The following is an 18,364-nucleotide window of genomic DNA, read 5'->3' as shown; positions in this document are numbered from 1 at the left end:
AGGATAATTATATAAAAGAATACAGTAATTTATTAAAAGACTTAATTGCGAACACGAGATAAGTCCAATGAAAATTGAACCAGTTGCAGAGCGCAAGTTTGAAATTTTGTAAAAGTTATCTTAGCTATTAACTACATGTACATTTATGAATCTTATTTATATATAAAACAACATTTTATCTTTTATCCCGTTATGATTTTTTTTTTGGTTGGAAATCTTTTTTTTTAGATATTCTCTCAAACATACACACAGACGGTCATACGAATGTATATACATGTATATTCTTTCTCTCTATAATCACAAATTCGACGTCTATGTGTTAAAAATTTCTCGATATAAAAGCTTAATTTTAATAGTTGAAATATCTTATATACAACCCGTACGTATCATAAAATTATATTATCTAATTTGATTCTAAAAATATAACATTAGTGTAACGATGTTTAGGACACGATTAGATTGATTATCCGCACGACATTTCATTGATGATCTCTTTCGATATTTCAATGTTGAACTCTTTATCAATGATGGATACAATGTCAACATCGATTCCACATATAGCAATCTCCAAATTTGTTTATCTAACATCAGTTAAAGACCTTACTGTTAGGATTCTCAATAAAGTATCTCGAAGTACGATAATTTGGTGTTAATCACGATTTTCTCACGAAACCAGTTGTAGGTGGTGGTCCAATGGATTTATTGGAAATAGGTGCTGTAGGATCTATGCCTATTACAGGTACCGTTGAATCGTTTTTAACAGAGCCAGAAGTTGACGATGACAAAGATGGTGGTGGTCGTTCAATAGATAAAGTTTGTTGAGGAAGTTGAGCATCAGTTTGTATACCCATCGATCCATAAATTTCTTTTAATATCATTAACATAGTATCTTCAGATTCCCTAAAATGAAAAGAATAATGATTGTAAAAAATATTCTTGAGATGGTATTAAAAAAAGAACTCGACGTATTTCTGCACTAACCAATAACAAACATGACTCGTTAAAGCAAAAATATACTCGTTGATATATTCGAATGGTGCTTCTTGGAGAACATAATCTATACGTCGACCACCATTCAAATTTCCTATTTTTATATCATCGCCACCATCATCACCATTATTCTGTTGTTCTGGCATACTCGGTGACTGCTGTAATTGTTCCTCGACGACCTTATCGATCTCTCGCTCGAGAGTATTATTATCTGGTTTATGAAAATGTGCGAGTTGATAAACGGAATTCCACGTATTCCTAACAGAATCGATCAATTTCTGTTTCAGATCAGCTCCCACTCGTGCCATCGTCTCTTTCAATTCTAAAATGAATCAGCTTACTGTTAATACGATTTAATTCACAGTATATATCATGACACTATAATTTTTACTTGGAGAAATTTAATTGTCACCTACCCAAATGCATTCTCTTCCTGCCTTTATGATGTGGTATTAACATGGGCCGATATTTATGAGCTTCTGGATTAATGAGAGACTCCACTCTATAAGCAACCGGGTCAAATGGATGGAATATATTGAAGAAAGCTGGACAAGTGGGTAAGACGAAGTTTTCCCCAAGCGTATCGATGCCTCGAACCGTTACGAACATACCAATTGGACTACCGAAAGCAAAGAAAGCACGTGGATGAAAGTTTAATTGAGGATAATGTATATAAGGTTGTCCAGTTCCAGCAGCACCCATTACATAACTAATTTTTTTACTGAGACGCCTTTTTAAAATCGGTGCTGGCAATGGTTGTATAGGACCAATATTTTCATTTTCCTACAAAAAGAAAAAAAAATAAGTAAATGACATTAAAAAGCTTTTTATAAATCATTAATTCAATATCATCGGTAAAATTTACCACTCCTGTCTCACTGTTAACTTCGACATCCTTTTCCCCTTCAACCTCCTCTGCCGCCAGAGGTTTCTGATGACACAATAAATCAAACATTATCAAACTACCTAAAGAATGACCACCCAAATAAACTTCCCCTTTGAAGTCTTGATTCCGTTCCTTGAATAATATATACAATCTATTCAACTCGTTTCCAACCGTTTGCATGATCGTTTGACAATATATCGGACTAGTGTAGAAAAGTATATCGAGCAAAGTATCATTTGTAAAATGTCGTAACTTTGGTATACTTTCCAAAGTAATAGCCTTCAACTTTTTATCAATCCCAGTATCAGAATGTAAAGTTGTATGCCATGAAATTGGTAAAACTTCTACTCTATTTACGATTCCTTGTTCGCTGGCAGTGCGGTAATGTGATTGCACTAATTGCAATGATATACTGCGAAACTCGTCAACTAAAATACAAAATAAAATCAATGTAGAATTTATACTATTCGATTCTAACAGATTTACTAGTTCTTTAATACCAACCAACTTCTTCGACGGTTCTAAATTTTAAATCACAAACACTTCCTATACCATGAACCAAGAAAAGAAGATGATCGACTTTCTCTGGTTCACCTTCATCTATAGTAAATTCATCGACACCTCTTTTAATTACTCGTGGTCTAGCACCTCCACCCTGCAAATATCCGTCCTCTGAGTCCTGCAGAAATTACGATTAAATACTTCAAACAAAACCATGCGTGCGTTATTCTCCAATACAAGAATAATTAAAATAAAATTTTGTGTGCATAATAAATAACACAAGAGGAAAGAAATAAAAATATAATGATATTGCAGAAGCTTATAAAGTAAAGCAATGTTTTTTTTTTTTTTTAATAATAACGAATGTTTGTGTGTAAGCTAAATAGCGACACATACACGCACATATAGTAATGTGTAATGTATAACGTACTAAATGTTCTTTGTTTTTGTCGCAATTGTAGTGTATATAGAAGAAAGAAAAAAAAAAAAAGAAAACAAAAATTAAGAAATACATACAGTGGTAGTAGACCAAGAGGCACTAGCATCTGGAGAATTTGGTTGCAAGTAATGCATTTGTACGTTTGCACTATGAAAAATAATATATTCCCCATTATTTAGATCGATCCGTCGATTCCAAGAAAGTGTGATACAAGCATGTTTATATTCTTCTTCAAGCTTCGCGGCTATACTCTCCTCGTAAGGGATATATCTCGATTCTGACGGTCCTTTGTAAAACCAAGAACATCTTCTCACTTCAGTCGAAGGTCCCGTCCAGTAAACAGGAGACCTTTGACGTCTGAGAATATCTACGTCATAACGACCACCATCGGTAGCTACTGTAGTCTCAGTAGTGATCTCACTAGAATTGTGTACATCTTCCAGTCGCAAACTATCCTGCATAGAAAACGGAAGCCATAGTACTTTATTTTCCACCTCCTTACGATAGAACCAGTGATGATATATCGCTCTGTACTGCATTCGTCCTGTTGGAATACCAAGAGCCTGCAAGTCAATATGATTGATTATTATCATAGATAAAACAAAAGTATTTTTTCTATAATTTTCGTAAAAAAAAAAAAAAAAAAAAAAAAAAAATTAATTTACCAAGTTTTGAAGACTCTGAGGTATACCGTCTGGTGTCGTACGACCACTTAATGGACTTGCTGTTAATTGAATTGGACTAAGTGTAGCAGACCCTGTAGATTCCGGTATTGTTGTAGCCATAGAATGCGAAAGTTGTGCATATATAAAATCGTTATTGGGAACAACGTTTCGAGATTCTTCCAATTTCGAAGATTGAGCAACAAATGTGTGCGTTTGACTATTGAATACAGAATCGGTCGTTGGTACATATATACTTCCAGGATATTGATATTTGTAAGTTTCGCCCATTAACTGTGCAGGATTATAAAATTGAGGAGGTTGTGGAACTTGATCGTCGTGTGCTGAATTGTTTTGATTAGGGTTCCAAATTGGTTGGGGAATTGCTAATGTAGTATTTGTTGATTGTTGATTAAAAGTAGAATATTCTTGTCTCTTATGTGGATCGATATTTGATACTTTATTAAAATTTATACCGTTATCACTTTGTTGAGGATGAAATGAAGGATAGTTTGTTTTATTGTTTACTGGTTCAAAAAATGCACTTAAAGATGGACCGACGGTTTCGGAGCTTGATCTGGATTCTTCTTGAATCGATCCAGGATTTAAATTTACAGTTGATTCCGATGTTTTCTCTAGGAAAACATTGTTCAAAGGTAAAGCAGACAATGATTGCGTCTGATTAAGTTGTTCTTGAGGGATTGGATCTAATTTATTTGTTTGTGTGTCCAATGTAATATTTTGTATTGCTTTAAAATCTTGAATATTTTCAGATGAATTAAAATTATCGAAGGAGTTTTTATTCAAAGGTACATCGGATAAAGATAAGTCGACGTTCGATAATTCGTCGCTCGATTTTATTTTATTCAAATCCTCGTTTGATTTGCTAGAAGATTGAAGTATACTTTGCAAATCGGTAGGAGTCTTTACCTCATTTCCAATTTGTGATGTTATATTAGTTACTTCGGAAGAAAAATCCGACGAAACACCGGATGGTGATCCTTCCTTTTGCTCAGCTAAGAAATGTTCTAATTTTTCTGTCACTTTAGCTGCTGAAATAGGTCTGAACGTGTTAATTACTGGAGATATAAGCGATTGTGTCTTTGAAACATCCAAAGTTGTATTGGCCGATCCTGGCTTATAAATATCTTGATTATGGATATATCTATTGTCCGTGGGTTCTTGCTCTTTCTCGCTATAAGATGTTGATCCAGTTCGCATAAATGAATCCGGCTGATTGATATAAAAACCGAAAGAAGAGGAAGCGTTAGCCGGAGTATTTTGAGGTGTGGCGGGATCTAAATTTCGTGGAGGTATCGACCTCGATGAAGAAACTGGATGTCCGGGTGGGCCGGTTGTAAAAGAACTTTCACCGAAAGAATTTTGACTTTGAGAAGCCACGCTAGAATTGTTGAATGCTCCTATTGTCGAAGGACTGGATCTAAACGATCCATGAAGGGACGTACTTCGTGAAAGTTGTTCCGGTGTTACGAGCTGTTCCGCAGGAGAGATTACAGAAGTTTGCGACGGTGGAGGGCTACTGTTCGAAACCTGCTGTTCAATTGTCACTGCATTTGGATTTAATATACTTGACGGTGCTGGTACGTTTGAAGATGATAGCAGAGCTTGTACAGATGGATTCGAATATTGTTTCGTAGTGTTTGATGTTAAGTCAGGAGGTGGAGCATATTTTAAACGTCGCTGATTGCCAAGTCGATAAGAAACTGGACCTGAAAATAAATTTACGAATGATTCATCCATAAAGACGTTCTTAAATTAATAAAAAATATAAGTAAAAATGTCGGAACTTAAAATTTACCGCCTGTTGAGATCGGTACAGTTGGTGGAAGAGTTGGTTGTGGAGGAGCTACAAAAGTTGTCACTCCTACATTAACCTCACCAGATCCTGATTGGTTTCCACCGTAAGGATCGTGAGGATTAAGCGCTAAGAACGACGACGTTTCCGGTAATGAACCATGGCCGTAAGAATTTGTATCCTGTTTGTCAGTAGCGACTTCGACTCTTTGATTCCCTCGATTTCCCGAAGAATCAGGTTTGGTCGAAGACAAGGACAAGTTCGGTAAAGACGAGAGAATTGATGTGAAGTAACCTTGTTTCGCTGGCTGATTCGTCGACACCTTTGACTCCTCTGAACTTAGAGAATTCTTAAGTTCTAATTCGTTCTTCGTAACTGTCCGCCTCACCGACGAGTCCTGAGACTGATTAGACTCCTGTCCCACGAAGTTGTCTAGCTCAGTATCTATATATATATATAAAAAAAAAAAAAAAAAAAAAGAAAAAAAGAAAAAAAAAGAAAATGAACGTTAGATCATACTATACCATTCTCAACTTTCCTCAAAGTAAAAGCGTTCCATTTGGAAAAAGTGATCATCACTTTGCTCGCTGAAATTCATTTCTCATATGTTTTTTATCTACTTTCGATATTCGCATATATAACTCATAACTTGTCAAAAGAATTTTTTAATATTCCTTAAAATCTTTTTAACATCTTATATTTCATATATTTTTTACTATCACTAGCCTAAATATATACCTACGATTGAATTCTTAGATATGTTATTCACGTATTGTCAATATTGGACAGGATACAATGGACGTAAGTCTCCAATGAAAAAGATAATACTCTGTCAAAAGATAGGCTAGTTATTTTTTTTTTCTTCTCTTCACTTTCCTTTTCTACATCATCCTCTCATAAGCGAACGAAAATTGTTTCATCAACATAGATAAATCCTGAGTGCACCTATACGAACATACGAATTTGACGTCATCGATTCGGAGGATCAACAAGAAGGAAGAACTACGGATAATTGTGCAATGATACTCTCGTCTACGCCCAGATTTACTTTTACGTATATATCTACCTTATCGCAAAAGTATTACCCTTTTGTAAACGAACAAAAGTGAAACTTTATAAGCAAGTCGTTCAATTTTTACGAAGAGTTTTTCGTTTAGCTTGTTAGTGAGAAGTCATCTCGATGGAATCGTCAATCGTTAATATAATTTTATTAATATTTTGTTTATTTCACGATTGTTATAGTGCCAATGATAACGTGAGAGAAATTATTCTCATTGATAAAGAAGTGCCGATAAAATATGATAAAGTCGAGAGAGAAATTTATCCTTTTCCTCAAGAAATTTATCAACGAAAACCATTGGATATCGAAATTGAAACATTCTGGGGTAACAGGACTATTGGTATTTTTAAGGACATAGGTTGTATAATTCAAACAAGATTATTATCTTTCAAAGATAATTATAATTTCAGGTATTTGTAACATTCATATTTTAATTTTATTAATAAAAAAATAATAGACATAGATAATATATAAAGAATATAATTTATCAAAAAATGTACGTATAATGTATATGTTTCGAAGGTATTGTTTGACAAATGAGCTACTTCAGGTCAAAAAGGAAAAAGATCCTTTTCTTCACATCAATTTCATCAATAAATCCAAAAAATTTGTAAAACAAACAACGGGTAAGATTTTTAATAATTCTAACGATATCTTTTGAAACGAATATAAAAGATCATTTCTAAAGAAAAATAATGAATACGCATATTCACTTAACTATCGTTATAATGATAGTCGATATTATATTTCAAAATAGTAATTCTTTCATTTTTTTTTATATTCAACAACATGAATGACGCGATTATCTGTTGAAAACATACTCATTATTTATTTTATCATGAACGTGTAGTATGAGTAAGTTACGTAAAATAGAAATACGATAAGATATTACACAAAAACAAAAAACTGCATCATTGTACATATATTTAGAATAAGAAAGTGTGTTATCGCAAAAAGAAAAGAAAAGAGGAAAAAAAAAGAAAAAAGAAGAATAAGTTTAATGGTAAATCGAAAAGCTTTTGTTGTCACCGTTAATTTTTTTAATATCTCCTTTTTAAAATTGTAGAAAATTTCCTAAGATTAAGTGAAATGAGCAAAGCTGAAAAAAGGGAAAAGATTTTCAATAAGAATTGCAAGGTAAAAATGACTCTCGGTTAAACAATATTTAACATTCGTAAACTCATCGAGTATTTTTTTCAGATTCACTTTGACATCTATTGCGACGACATAAAGAACAATGAGACATCTAGTTATCGAGAGAGGTTTTTTAATCCAGTAATAATCGATAATTATAACGACGATGCGGATTTTACCCATGATGTAAGTTTGTAAATTATATCAACTCTAGTTGTATTTGCGGGGTTTGTAGAATACTCCAGATCAACTTTAAACTCGATTAAAATAATTTGCTCATTGCATGATTCATGATTTTTTTTTTTTATAATGATAGAATTGTAAATGAGTTTTCAAACCTTACTAATTATTATTGATATGATTTCCTTCAATGAATATAAAGTATTTTGTTTTTCGAGTCAAAATTATTCATTGTGTATAAATGAACAGCTGTTCAAAAGTGCTCGGGGCTGTGGCGCATCTCAAGGGCACAACTAGAAATTATTTTAAGATCTGCACAACATGAAATTTTATCTTGAGATTGCATTAATTTGAAATTAATTAGAATTAATCAATTAATAAATCATTGTTTCTCAAATATATTTATTTTATTTCTAGAAAGAATTAATCCAAAAAATAAATTCCAGTGGATATGAGGAAATCAAATTCGAAGTAAATAAATCGATAATCGAAATTCATATCGTAGTGAATGGAAATTTATCCTGTATTGGTATTGAAATACCAATTGGTAAGATAAATTATCATTTTGATTATGATGTTAAGCAACGAAGAAATATATTTACGAGCTTTTTGAAACAAAAAATGTTTCATTTGTAAAACACATGTTACGTTCTAATCTAACGTAATCGTTTCCAACGTAATACAAAAATAACCGATGACGTTCATCAAAATACGAAAACTCGTGATTATAATAAACTAAACTCGGTTTTTCGTGCCAATTCGTGTTGTTCACCGAAACACCATTATGCGATATCTAACGGGTATAGTTAAGAAAATTCCAACGAGAAAACTGAAAATAACCACTGACTATGAATAATAATAATCGTACGTTTTCATGCATATCGAGATCTTTATTGTTTATTTAAGGCTTCTTGGCTAACTATACATAGTAATAATATAGAAAATTAAATAAAAAGCTTTCGTATAAAACGGAAAAAAGTTTGTTGTCATAATTAGTAAAAAAAAAAAAACCAATTTAATTAAACACATTTATTTTATACTTTGACATCGTAACCTCGTTAGCTATTAGAGAAAAAAAAATACTACATCGAAATGCAAGCCGATGGAACACGAGGAAACCGATGATTGCCTTGGCCGAAACCACGCAACACGGTTTCTACTTTCGTGGTCAACTTCGTGCTGCAATCTCGTGCTAAAATTGAGAGATGATATTGACTAGCGACTTGTCTTTATCGCGTTTCACACAATTCATCCTTTTTATGTCATCATAAACACTATCATCACTGTGAACAACAACAACAACAACAACAACAACAACAACAACAACAACAACAACACTATCATCACATTATCTATTATTCCCGTCGATAAACAAAACGAACAAAATTGTACTTGATCTTATCCGTGCTATTGATCATAACTAGTATAATTTTTTTTACTTATATAAAAAATTCAGGGACAATTTAGCGAAATTCTAACGATTGAAATTTAAATCAAAACGAGTTCGAACGAATTCACTAACGTAATCTTCAAGTCGATCATTCATTCGTTTTACTGGTTTAAATAACAGGCAACGAATGGTACAATACTGTGCCAATAACGTTATTGTTGGCACGAAAGAACGACACAGACGAGATGGAAATCGTGGCGCTTAACGCTCCACCGGGTGGTTGGTTCTTGAAACTCACTGGGGAGGGAGCTTCGAAATATTCTTTTCTAGTGAAAAAAATTAAAAGAAAGATTGATAAAAAGGATTTTAAGCTTGACGAAGATAGAAGTTTGATGTGGCATCATAATGATACAGGTACAAATATGCAATAAATTATATTTATTTAATACTCTAGAGAAACGTAGAAAGGGGAAGAGAGAGAGAGAGAGAGAGAGAGAGAGAGAGAGAGAGAGAGAGAGAGAGGCATACATAAGTGGAGTATAATCGATATAGTTGCGAGATCGGTGATTCGTCCACGTTTCGTTGTTAGTCGAATAATCTTATTAACTTCGTATAACGTTCTCATATACCTTCGTATATAATTTATAGATATGACCTTGATGGAAAAAAAAAATCTGATCAATATTGTATTATCTCAATTCGAAAAAAAAGTAGCCTAAGAAGTTTCAAAAAAAAAAGAGTAATTGATTTTTAAAATCATCTAAAAAGTTTCTGGTTTATACTTTATTTAATTATTATTATATCTAATTACTTATTAAATAATTTACATAATTGCATTGAAAACTGTGATTAATCGCAGATTAAAAAAAGAAAGAAAGAAAGAAAAATGAAGGATATCGAGAAAAAAGACAATATTGACTAAACTTCGATAAGTTTATCTTGTTACACGGAGGAAACACATAAAGAGACACACAATAAATCGATTTACGAGCGAAATGTTGCGGAAGTTGATAGCTCGAAACAGATGCGTAAGCACAACGAATGTATATACATGTGTACTTACATAAAAGATTTTTAACGTGGTAGATCGCGCTAAAAATTTCCTTGTAACGCAACGAGAATCAACTGACAACTGGCAAAGCTTTGGCTTCTAGTTCGCGAGATACGGTGAATATTGTGCAACAACACGAAATCGAATATGATGCGGCGAGCTGCCCTTTGGCCGCTGCTAGCTCGCACAGACCTGACGCACGATGTTTCTTTCTCTCTCTCTCTCTCTCTCTTTTCTTTTTTATTCATTTATTAGCTTTTTTCTTCTCTAATTATTTTTAGTCAACAGAAAAAGAGATTCATACTTCTTTTTCTTTTATCAACTTCATTTCAATTTCATCAACAGATTCGGAATATCGTATCGTCTCGAATACGAGTTACGAAGAAACTCAAAGTAGATTCGATAACGTCGAAGTCTTCGATGAACCTTCAGAGGTATGAAGAAAAAAAAAAAAAAACAAAAATAATTAAACGTAAAAAAATTAAAGAATACTTGAAGAATAAAATTATTGACATTTTATTATAGGCTAGTCGATTAATTATTTTGAACGATGAATCGTCAGAATTTTCAGAGACTAGAAGTAAACGAAACGAGATTGAAAAGGATGTGGAAAATTTACATGATGCGTTATCATCGATACAAATTGAAGTACGGCAATGATATATATGACTATTATATTATTTATAATATTTGATCTCGTAAATGTTCTCTATACAAAAGAAAATCATATTTCGTTTAGGAAAATGAGAAGATTCAATTGAAATCGTTCAATGATCGATCGAATAAGATCATTTTTGAGAATGACGGCGTGCAACAGGCGAATGTCAATGTCTCGAATGTGATGAAAAATGTTAACAAACAGGAACATTTAAATGAATTTGCACGATTAGGTGATGACGAAAAAGAAGAAAAGAGAAGGATAATCGTAAAATTGAATGAAAATAGTAATCTTTTTGTGAGACCAGGAACGATTCATAGAATAGTTTTCGATGTAACGAATAATCATTATCAAACGATCAGATGTGATTTCAAAGTTCGAAGCTTACCTCTGATAGTTTTTAACATTCAACCGATTTTGTAAGTCTTTTAATTTTGTTTCCTACGATTGTCTAATCATAAATACTAAATGTTATTAATATATAATACTTTATGCTAGCACATGGATTTTTGCTGGTCGTACGATTAATGTGTTCGTCGATGTCGAAGTACCAAGAGGAACTAGTCAAGATGTTATCAATACTCTAACATTATACGTGCAAGGTTCAGAAATAATGGAGAAATCAGTCTATCTTTACGTTGAAGGCAACTTTCCAAACGTAAGATCTTTGATATCAAATTTAATGTATCAAGTCACAATGAAAATTATACTATATTAGGATAAAAGTAATTCGATCGAACTATCAAGTATATTTTCTTAGATCGTAGACGATACAAAGCCTGCGATCGAATACATGTTCAACAATAATTGCGCGGGAAAATTGAGTAAGGAAAAATGTACGAAATCTCGTTGGAGTGTCGACATTAGAATTCAAGATTCTGAATCCGGTAAGAAATTTAATCAAAGATTTATTGAAATAAGATTAATTTATATTTATCTATATTTAATTGAAAACTTACAAATGTTTAGGTCTCAAAAACGTAAAATCATCTCCGAACGAAATATATCCACGTACGGATTTCATAAGTGGCACTCGAAATCCTGTAACATTTTATTATTCAGCTACTTGTTGTTCAACTCAGGCAAAGATTACAGCAACCGATTTAAAAAATAATTATAATACATATACCATAGACGTTACAGGTAAATCTCGATTTTAAAATCAATAACTATTATCGATAGTTTCACGAAAAATGAATTTTTTTCAAATTTTCCAAGTAATAAAATTGAAGATCTCATGACATTTTCTCTCTCTCTCTCTCTATTAATTTTCAGTTTTTACTACTAACTTTTTTTCTTTCAGCTTGGAATAATTTATCCGAAGGAGAAATAGCAGCTATTACGGTCGGTGCAATATTAATTCTAGTATTAATAATTTTAATTATTCTAATTATAGTTTTTTGTGTACGTAAAAGAAAGAGTCACGATTTGCCTTACACACAAAGATACGGTTCACGAGCACCCGCGCGAGCAGAAAGAACTAGCTTCTGATTTCTTACTGTTAATTGAAGCTTGCGTAATTCTACATTATATAATACTAATTTCTAATTATTTATAGACAAACACTAGAATCAAAATTGTTTTTTGTCAAGCGAAAAAATTCGAGACCGATTAATTAAGTAGACCTTTATAATTATATCACTTTGTCTAATTAATTTTCAAAAATGATTAACATTAATTCATATGAAACTCTTTTTTAAACAGTACTTTTATTTTTTTTTTTTTGAATAATAAAATTTTCAACCAATGTCTAAAATTAAATAATTAAAAAAAAGTAATTTTGCCAAAAAAAAGAAGAATCAGAATCAGAATTTATTCTAACAAAGAAATATAGTAAGACCGCGAAATAAAAAAATATATATATCATTCTGCGATTAACAAATTAATAAAAAAGAAACAATGACAAATTTTGACAATACATTGTATGATCATCATTTAACAAATATTAAATTATATATATAATAATTAAATTAATGCAAATGAGAGAATTGTAATAATCATATTAAATAATTTTTCTCTTATGTATGAACATACCATTTTGAATGTGTACACGTCAAAGTCTTATGGATTAATGATTCACATAATTTTCTATAAAAACAACTGAAAATCTTACATAAAAATGTACTAGATTCTTTAAATTCTTACTTCACTTATAATTACACTGCTCTCATTCCCTAAATGTGAACAGTGAAGAAAATCACGTTAGGTCTCTACCATACCGACCGTGTAACGTGGATTCCATGTTGTATAAATGTTCCGCATATGTGACGACAAAGTAAAGGAAAAGAAATGGAAGTATAGGATCTAAGACTCGTATAAAAAATGTTATTATTAAGATTAAATCTATATGTAGTTTTATTTCTATATTCTCATACATATAGAAAGAACGTTCACCAAAACAATATTTAATTTTTAAAATCAAGCCCCACCCAGGTTTATATCATTTATGTATAAACTCACCGTCTCTAAGTACTGCAGGTGTTGCAGGTGTAACTGGTACAAGTAGAGCATTTTCCGAATAATATTCAAAAGGTGATCCCATACCAGCTGCTGAGAGCAATGGATTTTTCACTTTGCGCGACGTTCCACTCATATTATATTTTTATTATTAAAGATGCATTACACAAACTATTAACCAATCTTCCATTACAATGCTTTATTAAATGTTATAAACACGTCTCCTACTCAAAGATTACAGTAAGATTACGAGAGCACATTCACACTACGCAAACACATGTTCACGTCACGAGCGAGCATAAATGTTAAGATTCTTTATGGAGGGGGGAAAGTGAACTAATAAAACTTGACTTTGAGAACCTCTGTCACAAAAGCGGAAAATCTATGTACTCTTTACGATCGTATCGTACTCCATCGATATTAACGAAATTTTTACGTCAAAATTTTTAATTAATTTCTCTTTTTTTTTCTTTTTTTGCGAATCATGCTTGTATAAATTAAATTTCTCGTCTAAATATAAGTTATGTAATAACACGTTATGACGTAAAACATATAATTAATAATAATTTCGAATTGTAAAAATTTTAATTTTAATTCGAGATACTACCGCTAGGTGCGTCATCTCATTGTTTATACGGAACTCTGCGTACGTTTCGTAAGTGTTTATGAATTTTGAACTGAATTGTTAACAATGGGTGTAAAAGATCTTTGGAATATTTTATCGCCTTTATGCGAGAGAAAACCGTTGTTTGAACTTCAAGGAAAAGTTATAGCAATTGACTTGAGTTGTTGGATAGTAGATAGTCAAAGCATCACTGATAATAACATTCAACCAAAAATGTATCTTAGGTATGCATAATATTACTTGATAATGTTACATGTATAAATAATAAGAATATTATATTATTTTTTAATGTATTCTATTGAAATTTTATTTATATAATTAATGTATAAAATTAAATTTATTACAATGGATTTCCTTAAGTACGTTAATTTGCATTGTTATAGGAATCTATATTTTCGTACAGCATTTCTTCTTACACAAGGAATAATACCAGTATTTGTATTAGAAGGGAAAGCACCAACATTGAAACACAAAACTATTGAAAAAAGAAATAATGTTCGAGCTGGATTTCAGGAAAGAAAGATTTCTAGGACAGGGGGAAGAACTAATTTTAATAGAATTCTTAATGAATGTAAAGAGCTACTTAGATATATGGGTATAGCATGTGTACAAAGTGAAGGTGAAGCTGAAGCTATGTGTGCTTATTTAAATGAGGATGGTGTAAGTAATTCTTAACCAATTTATTTCTATAGATTAGATTATTCATTATATTCTTTTAGCTTGTCGATGGTTGTATAAGTCAGGATAGTGATTGTTTTTTATATGGTGCAAAAGTTGTATACCGAAATTTTTGTATGAGCGCTCAAGGAAATAGATCTGGTACTGGTGGTGCTGTTGATGAGTATAGTATAGAAAAAATAGAAAATACATTAAATTTAGGAAGAAATAAAATGATAGCACTTGCTTTATTATGCGGGTGTGATTATAATGAAGGTGTAAATGGTGTAGGAAAAGAGGCAGCTTTGAAATATTTTAAAACTGTCAACGATTCTTGTGTTTTAGAAAGGTAAAGATTATATTTTCAAATTACAGTTGATACATTAACATTTGGCAAAGAACATAATATTTTTTAGAATAAAAAGTTGGCGTACTGATACGAATTTTGAAAAAATGGAGGCAGATTTATTAAATCCTAATTTATGTACATCATGTGGTCACTCAGGAAAGTTACACAAACATACAAAATCAGGTTGCATAGAATGCGGTACTGTTATTAAATGCAAAGATACATATAAGTAAGACTTTTATTTTGTATTCTTTTAATTAGAATTCATCTGTAATATAAATAAATCATTATTATACTTAACAGAGAGAAAAGAGCACTTATATTAAATGAGATACAAATTATAAAAAAGACTCGTCTTAAAGAGGATTTTCCAGATCAAGAACTCTTAGATGAATTTCTTATTCGAAAACATTCTGTACCCTCCAAATTAGATTTAGAATGGAAACAGCCACAAATAGATAAATATATTGTAAGTTATAATATCATTTTTACAAAAATGACATCATTAGATCTAACATGTAAATAAATATATAAGGAATAATTATTTCAGGATTTTGTTGATAAATATTTAACTTGGGATCCACAATATGCGTTTGACAAAATTTTTCCTTTAGTAACAAGATGGCAGCTACGTTATCTACCAAATATTTCTTCTGATATGTATTTGTCGATAAATAATTTATTTATACCTGAAAAAATAAAGAAAGTACGGAATATAAAATCTATCGCCAGTTATGAAATTATATGGACAGATACCACTGGTATAAGGGAGAAATTGAAAATGTACTATGATATATCAGATAAAGAAAATAACAGTGACGATATTACAAATAATGAACTTGTAACTATCGAGCCACAAGACATCGTCTTGAAATGTTATCCAGACTTAGTTGAATCTTTTGAAACGGAAAAGAATAAAAAAAAACCACCAAAAAGAACTGCTAATAAACGGCAACGAAAGTTAATTAAAGATAAAAATATTAATACCATCGAAGAAGGTAACGCGAAAAAGTCTCAAAGAAAAACTAAGAAAAAACTTGTCGAAGATAAAAAAAATAGAAAGATCGATGAGTTTATCTTGCAAAATCGACCATTATCATTAGAAGAATCATTTGAAAGAATGAGTATAACGCCAAAAAGATCTAAACAAGGATGTGATTCTATCGAGAATAACGTTAACAAGAATATTGATCACAATTTCGTAAAATATTCAAAGGATGGTGTTAAACATCCGCCTCAAATGAGAAGAGTATTAGAATTAGAAAAAGTTAATATAAAATTGGATAATACATTAGACAGAATGTTTCTTGAGCTTTCTCCTGAAGATTTTACGAGCGAAACTGAGGATGCCGATCTAAATATGACAGGGATAATAGATAGTTTATGCAATAGATATAATTTTCAAGACGAATATAGAGATAATGAAATTTCTAACATAATTAAAAATGATTCAGATAACGTAATCGTTTCAACGAGTAATCAAAATCTTGTTGAAGATATGGGAAGTGCAAAATATGACTCTATCAAATGTGATCATGATGTATCAATCACAAAATGTACAATGAACGATATTCCTGATGAATTTGATGATATAGAATCTTATGTACCAATATATGAAAGAATACAAAGGAGATGTAAAAAGGATACGACTAGAAAAAGTAAAAGATTTAGTATAGCAAGATGTAGTTTCGACTTTGATGCTCTTATGAATGAAACAGATATAGAAAATATATAACTTTTGTATGTATTGTACTTAGATATATTTTTTATGTTAAATGTTAAAAAATCTAAAAGAATTTTTATACGGCAAATATTATAATATTGTATATATACATATATATTTAATTAAAAATCGTTCATTTTTACAGACTTTTGTGCAAAATAATAATCTTTATTCATATCACAATCTATTTTATTTCCTTTCTTAAAACAATTTTCATTCATTCATATATATGTATATATATACATATACATATACATATATATATATATATATATATATATATATATATATACACATGTATGTTTGTATTATTATTAGCAATGTAAAGTATCATTAGTACTTTAATATTTAGTCAGAATTTGATGGAAAAGATTTTGAAATGGTACTGAAATATGCAGTCATTCATCCAGTAATAATATCGACCCAGGTCTCGTCTACGTGGAAGTTGTATCTGAAGATTCGCGAATTAACGATGAATCTATTTTAAAATACGCGATACTGGGATGATTTGCCATTTATCGAGAATTCATGTTCCAATACCAACTGGAGGATAATAAGTCCTCGCTTACGGATGGCAGAACCGTCATAACAACGGAAGCTTCAATCACCACATTATGAAGTACGACCATTCGTGCTTTTCGAATTTCATGCAGTAAAATGAAGTCCAGAAGATTTAAAGTGGGACATAATTACACTCGCGAAAACCCACGTCTAGCACACCAATTACCTCACGGATATTCTCCCTATCCCACTCGTAAGAAAGAAGACGTACAATACAAGAAAGGCTGTATAAGCTTCCATGTAAAAATTTAATCCATAGTGACGAACCGAGTTCTTAGACAATGTATCGACTCCATGCCGAATATACCGAATCCTCACTGACCATCAAGGTGACATTTTTAAATGATTTTGTAATAGGAATATCTTTCAGATCGACGACTTTCACTCTCAATGGAAATTAAAACGGAAATGTAATTATATATTAATAACATCGATTAGATGTTACGTTGATATAGTTTTACCATAATATAATTTTATCATAATATTTGTTGATATAGTAATTCTCGACCATTTAAAAGACAAATAAACTCTATTAACAATCGATCGATTTTAATCGAATTTTAAATTATTATACTATTATAATAATTAATGATTATTTTTGGTATAATATAACAAATCAATTAAAAAAGAAGTGATGGATAACTTTTGATTATTAACACACGAAAAATAAATATAGTATACTCTGATACAACGTTTTCATTTTGAAAAACCAATTATATGTACTTTTTATAATGTTTGAGCAGGAAAATAAGCTTCAAATATTTTTTCGTTTTTTTTTTTTTACTTTTAGAAATGATAGATACTAATATAATATAACGATCATTTGATTCTTTATTTTATTGAACAACTTCAATTTCTCGTTTACTTAATGATATGTCAAATATTGGTAGTCTAATCACGATGGATCTTTACGATTATCGATAAAAATGAAAGAAGAAAATTTATCAAATTTATCTTAGCATTTTATTTCGCTGTCTTTGTTAACATTACTGACAATTCGTAAAAAAGAAATGGTCAATACATACCTGATTAATCCCTTATAAAGTCTACAACGTTATTAATATGACTATTCACAATCGGTAAAACGTTACAGTTTAATTTTATTAGACGACTTGAAAAAGTTTTATCTTTTTTGAAAAAAATTACTCCGATGTCTTTCGAAAATAGTTTATGTATAAAAATATTATTTTAAAAAATAATTTAACAAAGTCATATCCTCGATTAA

The 18,364-nt window shown here is 30.9% G+C and overlaps 3 protein-coding genes and 1 long non-coding RNA gene across 6 annotated transcripts; 2 read left to right on the top strand and 2 right to left on the bottom strand.

Annotated features, from left to right (window-relative positions):
* Positions 1–7: 7 nt before the first annotated feature.
* Positions 8–13,501, bottom strand: LOC124422824. Of its 2 annotated transcripts, none has more exons than XM_046959746.1 (9): positions 13,228–13,501; positions 5,298–5,738; positions 3,482–5,208; positions 2,894–3,379; positions 2,381–2,555; positions 1,856–2,304; positions 1,407–1,773; positions 982–1,312; positions 8–900 (listed from the first exon to the last, which is right to left on the bottom strand). In XM_046959746.1, the coding sequence occupies exons 1-9, from the start codon at positions 13,358–13,360 to the stop codon at positions 654–656; spliced, it is 4,356 nt and encodes a 1,451-aa protein (XP_046815702.1). In that variant the 5' UTR covers positions 13,361–13,501; the 3' UTR covers positions 8–653. The 2 variants fall into 2 exon arrangements, with proteins under 2 accessions (XP_046815702.1, XP_046815703.1); XM_046959747.1 differs by having other exon boundaries at positions 2,381–2,531.
* On the top strand, positions 6,038–12,403 carry LOC124422827. 2 transcript variants are annotated; one of them, XM_046959752.1, is made up of 13 exons: positions 6,038–6,764; positions 6,877–6,980; positions 7,421–7,491; positions 7,555–7,674; positions 8,086–8,215; positions 9,239–9,472; positions 10,455–10,543; positions 10,635–10,757; positions 10,849–11,186; positions 11,266–11,425; positions 11,528–11,654; positions 11,737–11,910; positions 12,071–12,403. In XM_046959752.1, the coding sequence occupies exons 1-13, from the start codon at positions 6,475–6,477 to the stop codon at positions 12,256–12,258; spliced, it is 2,148 nt and encodes a 715-aa protein (XP_046815708.1). In that variant the 5' UTR covers positions 6,038–6,474; the 3' UTR covers positions 12,259–12,403. The 2 variants fall into 2 exon arrangements, with proteins under 2 accessions (XP_046815708.1, XP_046815709.1); XM_046959753.1 differs by having other exon boundaries at positions 6,643–7,357.
* On the bottom strand, positions 8,683–10,384 carry LOC124422831. Its single transcript, XR_006941932.1, has 2 exons — positions 10,122–10,384; positions 8,683–9,384 (listed from the first exon to the last, which is right to left on the bottom strand). It is a non-coding gene; the product is annotated as an uncharacterized LOC124422831 (long non-coding RNA).
* Positions 13,502–13,721: 220 nt separating the features above from the next.
* Positions 13,722–16,761, top strand: LOC124422826 (flap endonuclease GEN). The gene is made up of 6 exons (XM_046959751.1): positions 13,722–14,073; positions 14,233–14,509; positions 14,569–14,855; positions 14,923–15,084; positions 15,159–15,324; positions 15,406–16,761. Exons 1-6 carry the CDS (start codon positions 13,916–13,918, stop codon positions 16,588–16,590), a joined length of 2,235 nt encoding a protein of 744 aa, XP_046815707.1. The 5' UTR covers positions 13,722–13,915; the 3' UTR covers positions 16,591–16,761.
* Positions 16,762–18,364: the final 1,603 nt, after the last annotated feature.

The sequence above is a fragment of the Vespa crabro genome, chromosome 3, assembly GCF_910589235.1.
Source record: "Vespa crabro chromosome 3, iyVesCrab1.2, whole genome shotgun sequence".
In the NCBI taxonomy this organism is placed as follows: Eukaryota; Metazoa; Arthropoda; class Insecta; order Hymenoptera; family Vespidae; genus Vespa; species Vespa crabro.
The sequence above is the reverse complement of the archived record's forward strand: the minus strand, read 5'-3'. Positions and strand labels throughout refer to the sequence as shown.

Excerpts from the sequence above, each read along its gene's own strand:
- LOC124422826 (XM_046959751.1), top strand. The coding sequence starts at position 13,916 with ATGGGTGTAAAAGATCTTTGGAATATTTTATCGCCTTTATGCGAGAGA. Across the intron at positions 14,074-14,232 it reads CAACCAAAAATGTATCTTAG|GAATCTATATTTTCGTACAG; the intron begins GTATGCATAATA and ends GCATTGTTATAG. Across the intron at positions 15,085-15,158 it reads AAATGCAAAGATACATATAA|AGAGAAAAGAGCACTTATAT; the intron begins GTAAGACTTTTA and ends TATACTTAACAG.
- LOC124422824 (XM_046959746.1), bottom strand. The coding sequence starts at position 13,360 with ATGAGTGGAACGTCGCGCAAAGTGAAAAATCCATTGCTCTCAGCAGCT. Across the intron at positions 5,739-13,227 it reads ACCTGCAGTACTTAGAGACG|ATACTGAGCTAGACAACTTC; the intron begins GTGAGTTTATAC and ends ATATATATATAG. Across the intron at positions 1,774-1,855 it reads TTAACAGTGAGACAGGAGTG|GAAAATGAAAATATTGGTCC; the intron begins GTAAATTTTACC and ends TTCTTTTTGTAG.
- LOC124422827 (XM_046959752.1), top strand. The coding sequence starts at position 6,475 with ATGGAATCGTCAATCGTTAATATAATTTTATTAATATTTTGTTTATTT. Across the intron at positions 8,216-9,238 it reads TGGTATTGAAATACCAATTG|GCAACGAATGGTACAATACT; the intron begins GTAAGATAAATT and ends TTTAAATAACAG. Across the intron at positions 10,758-10,848 it reads TATCATCGATACAAATTGAA|GAAAATGAGAAGATTCAATT; the intron begins GTACGGCAATGA and ends TATTTCGTTTAG.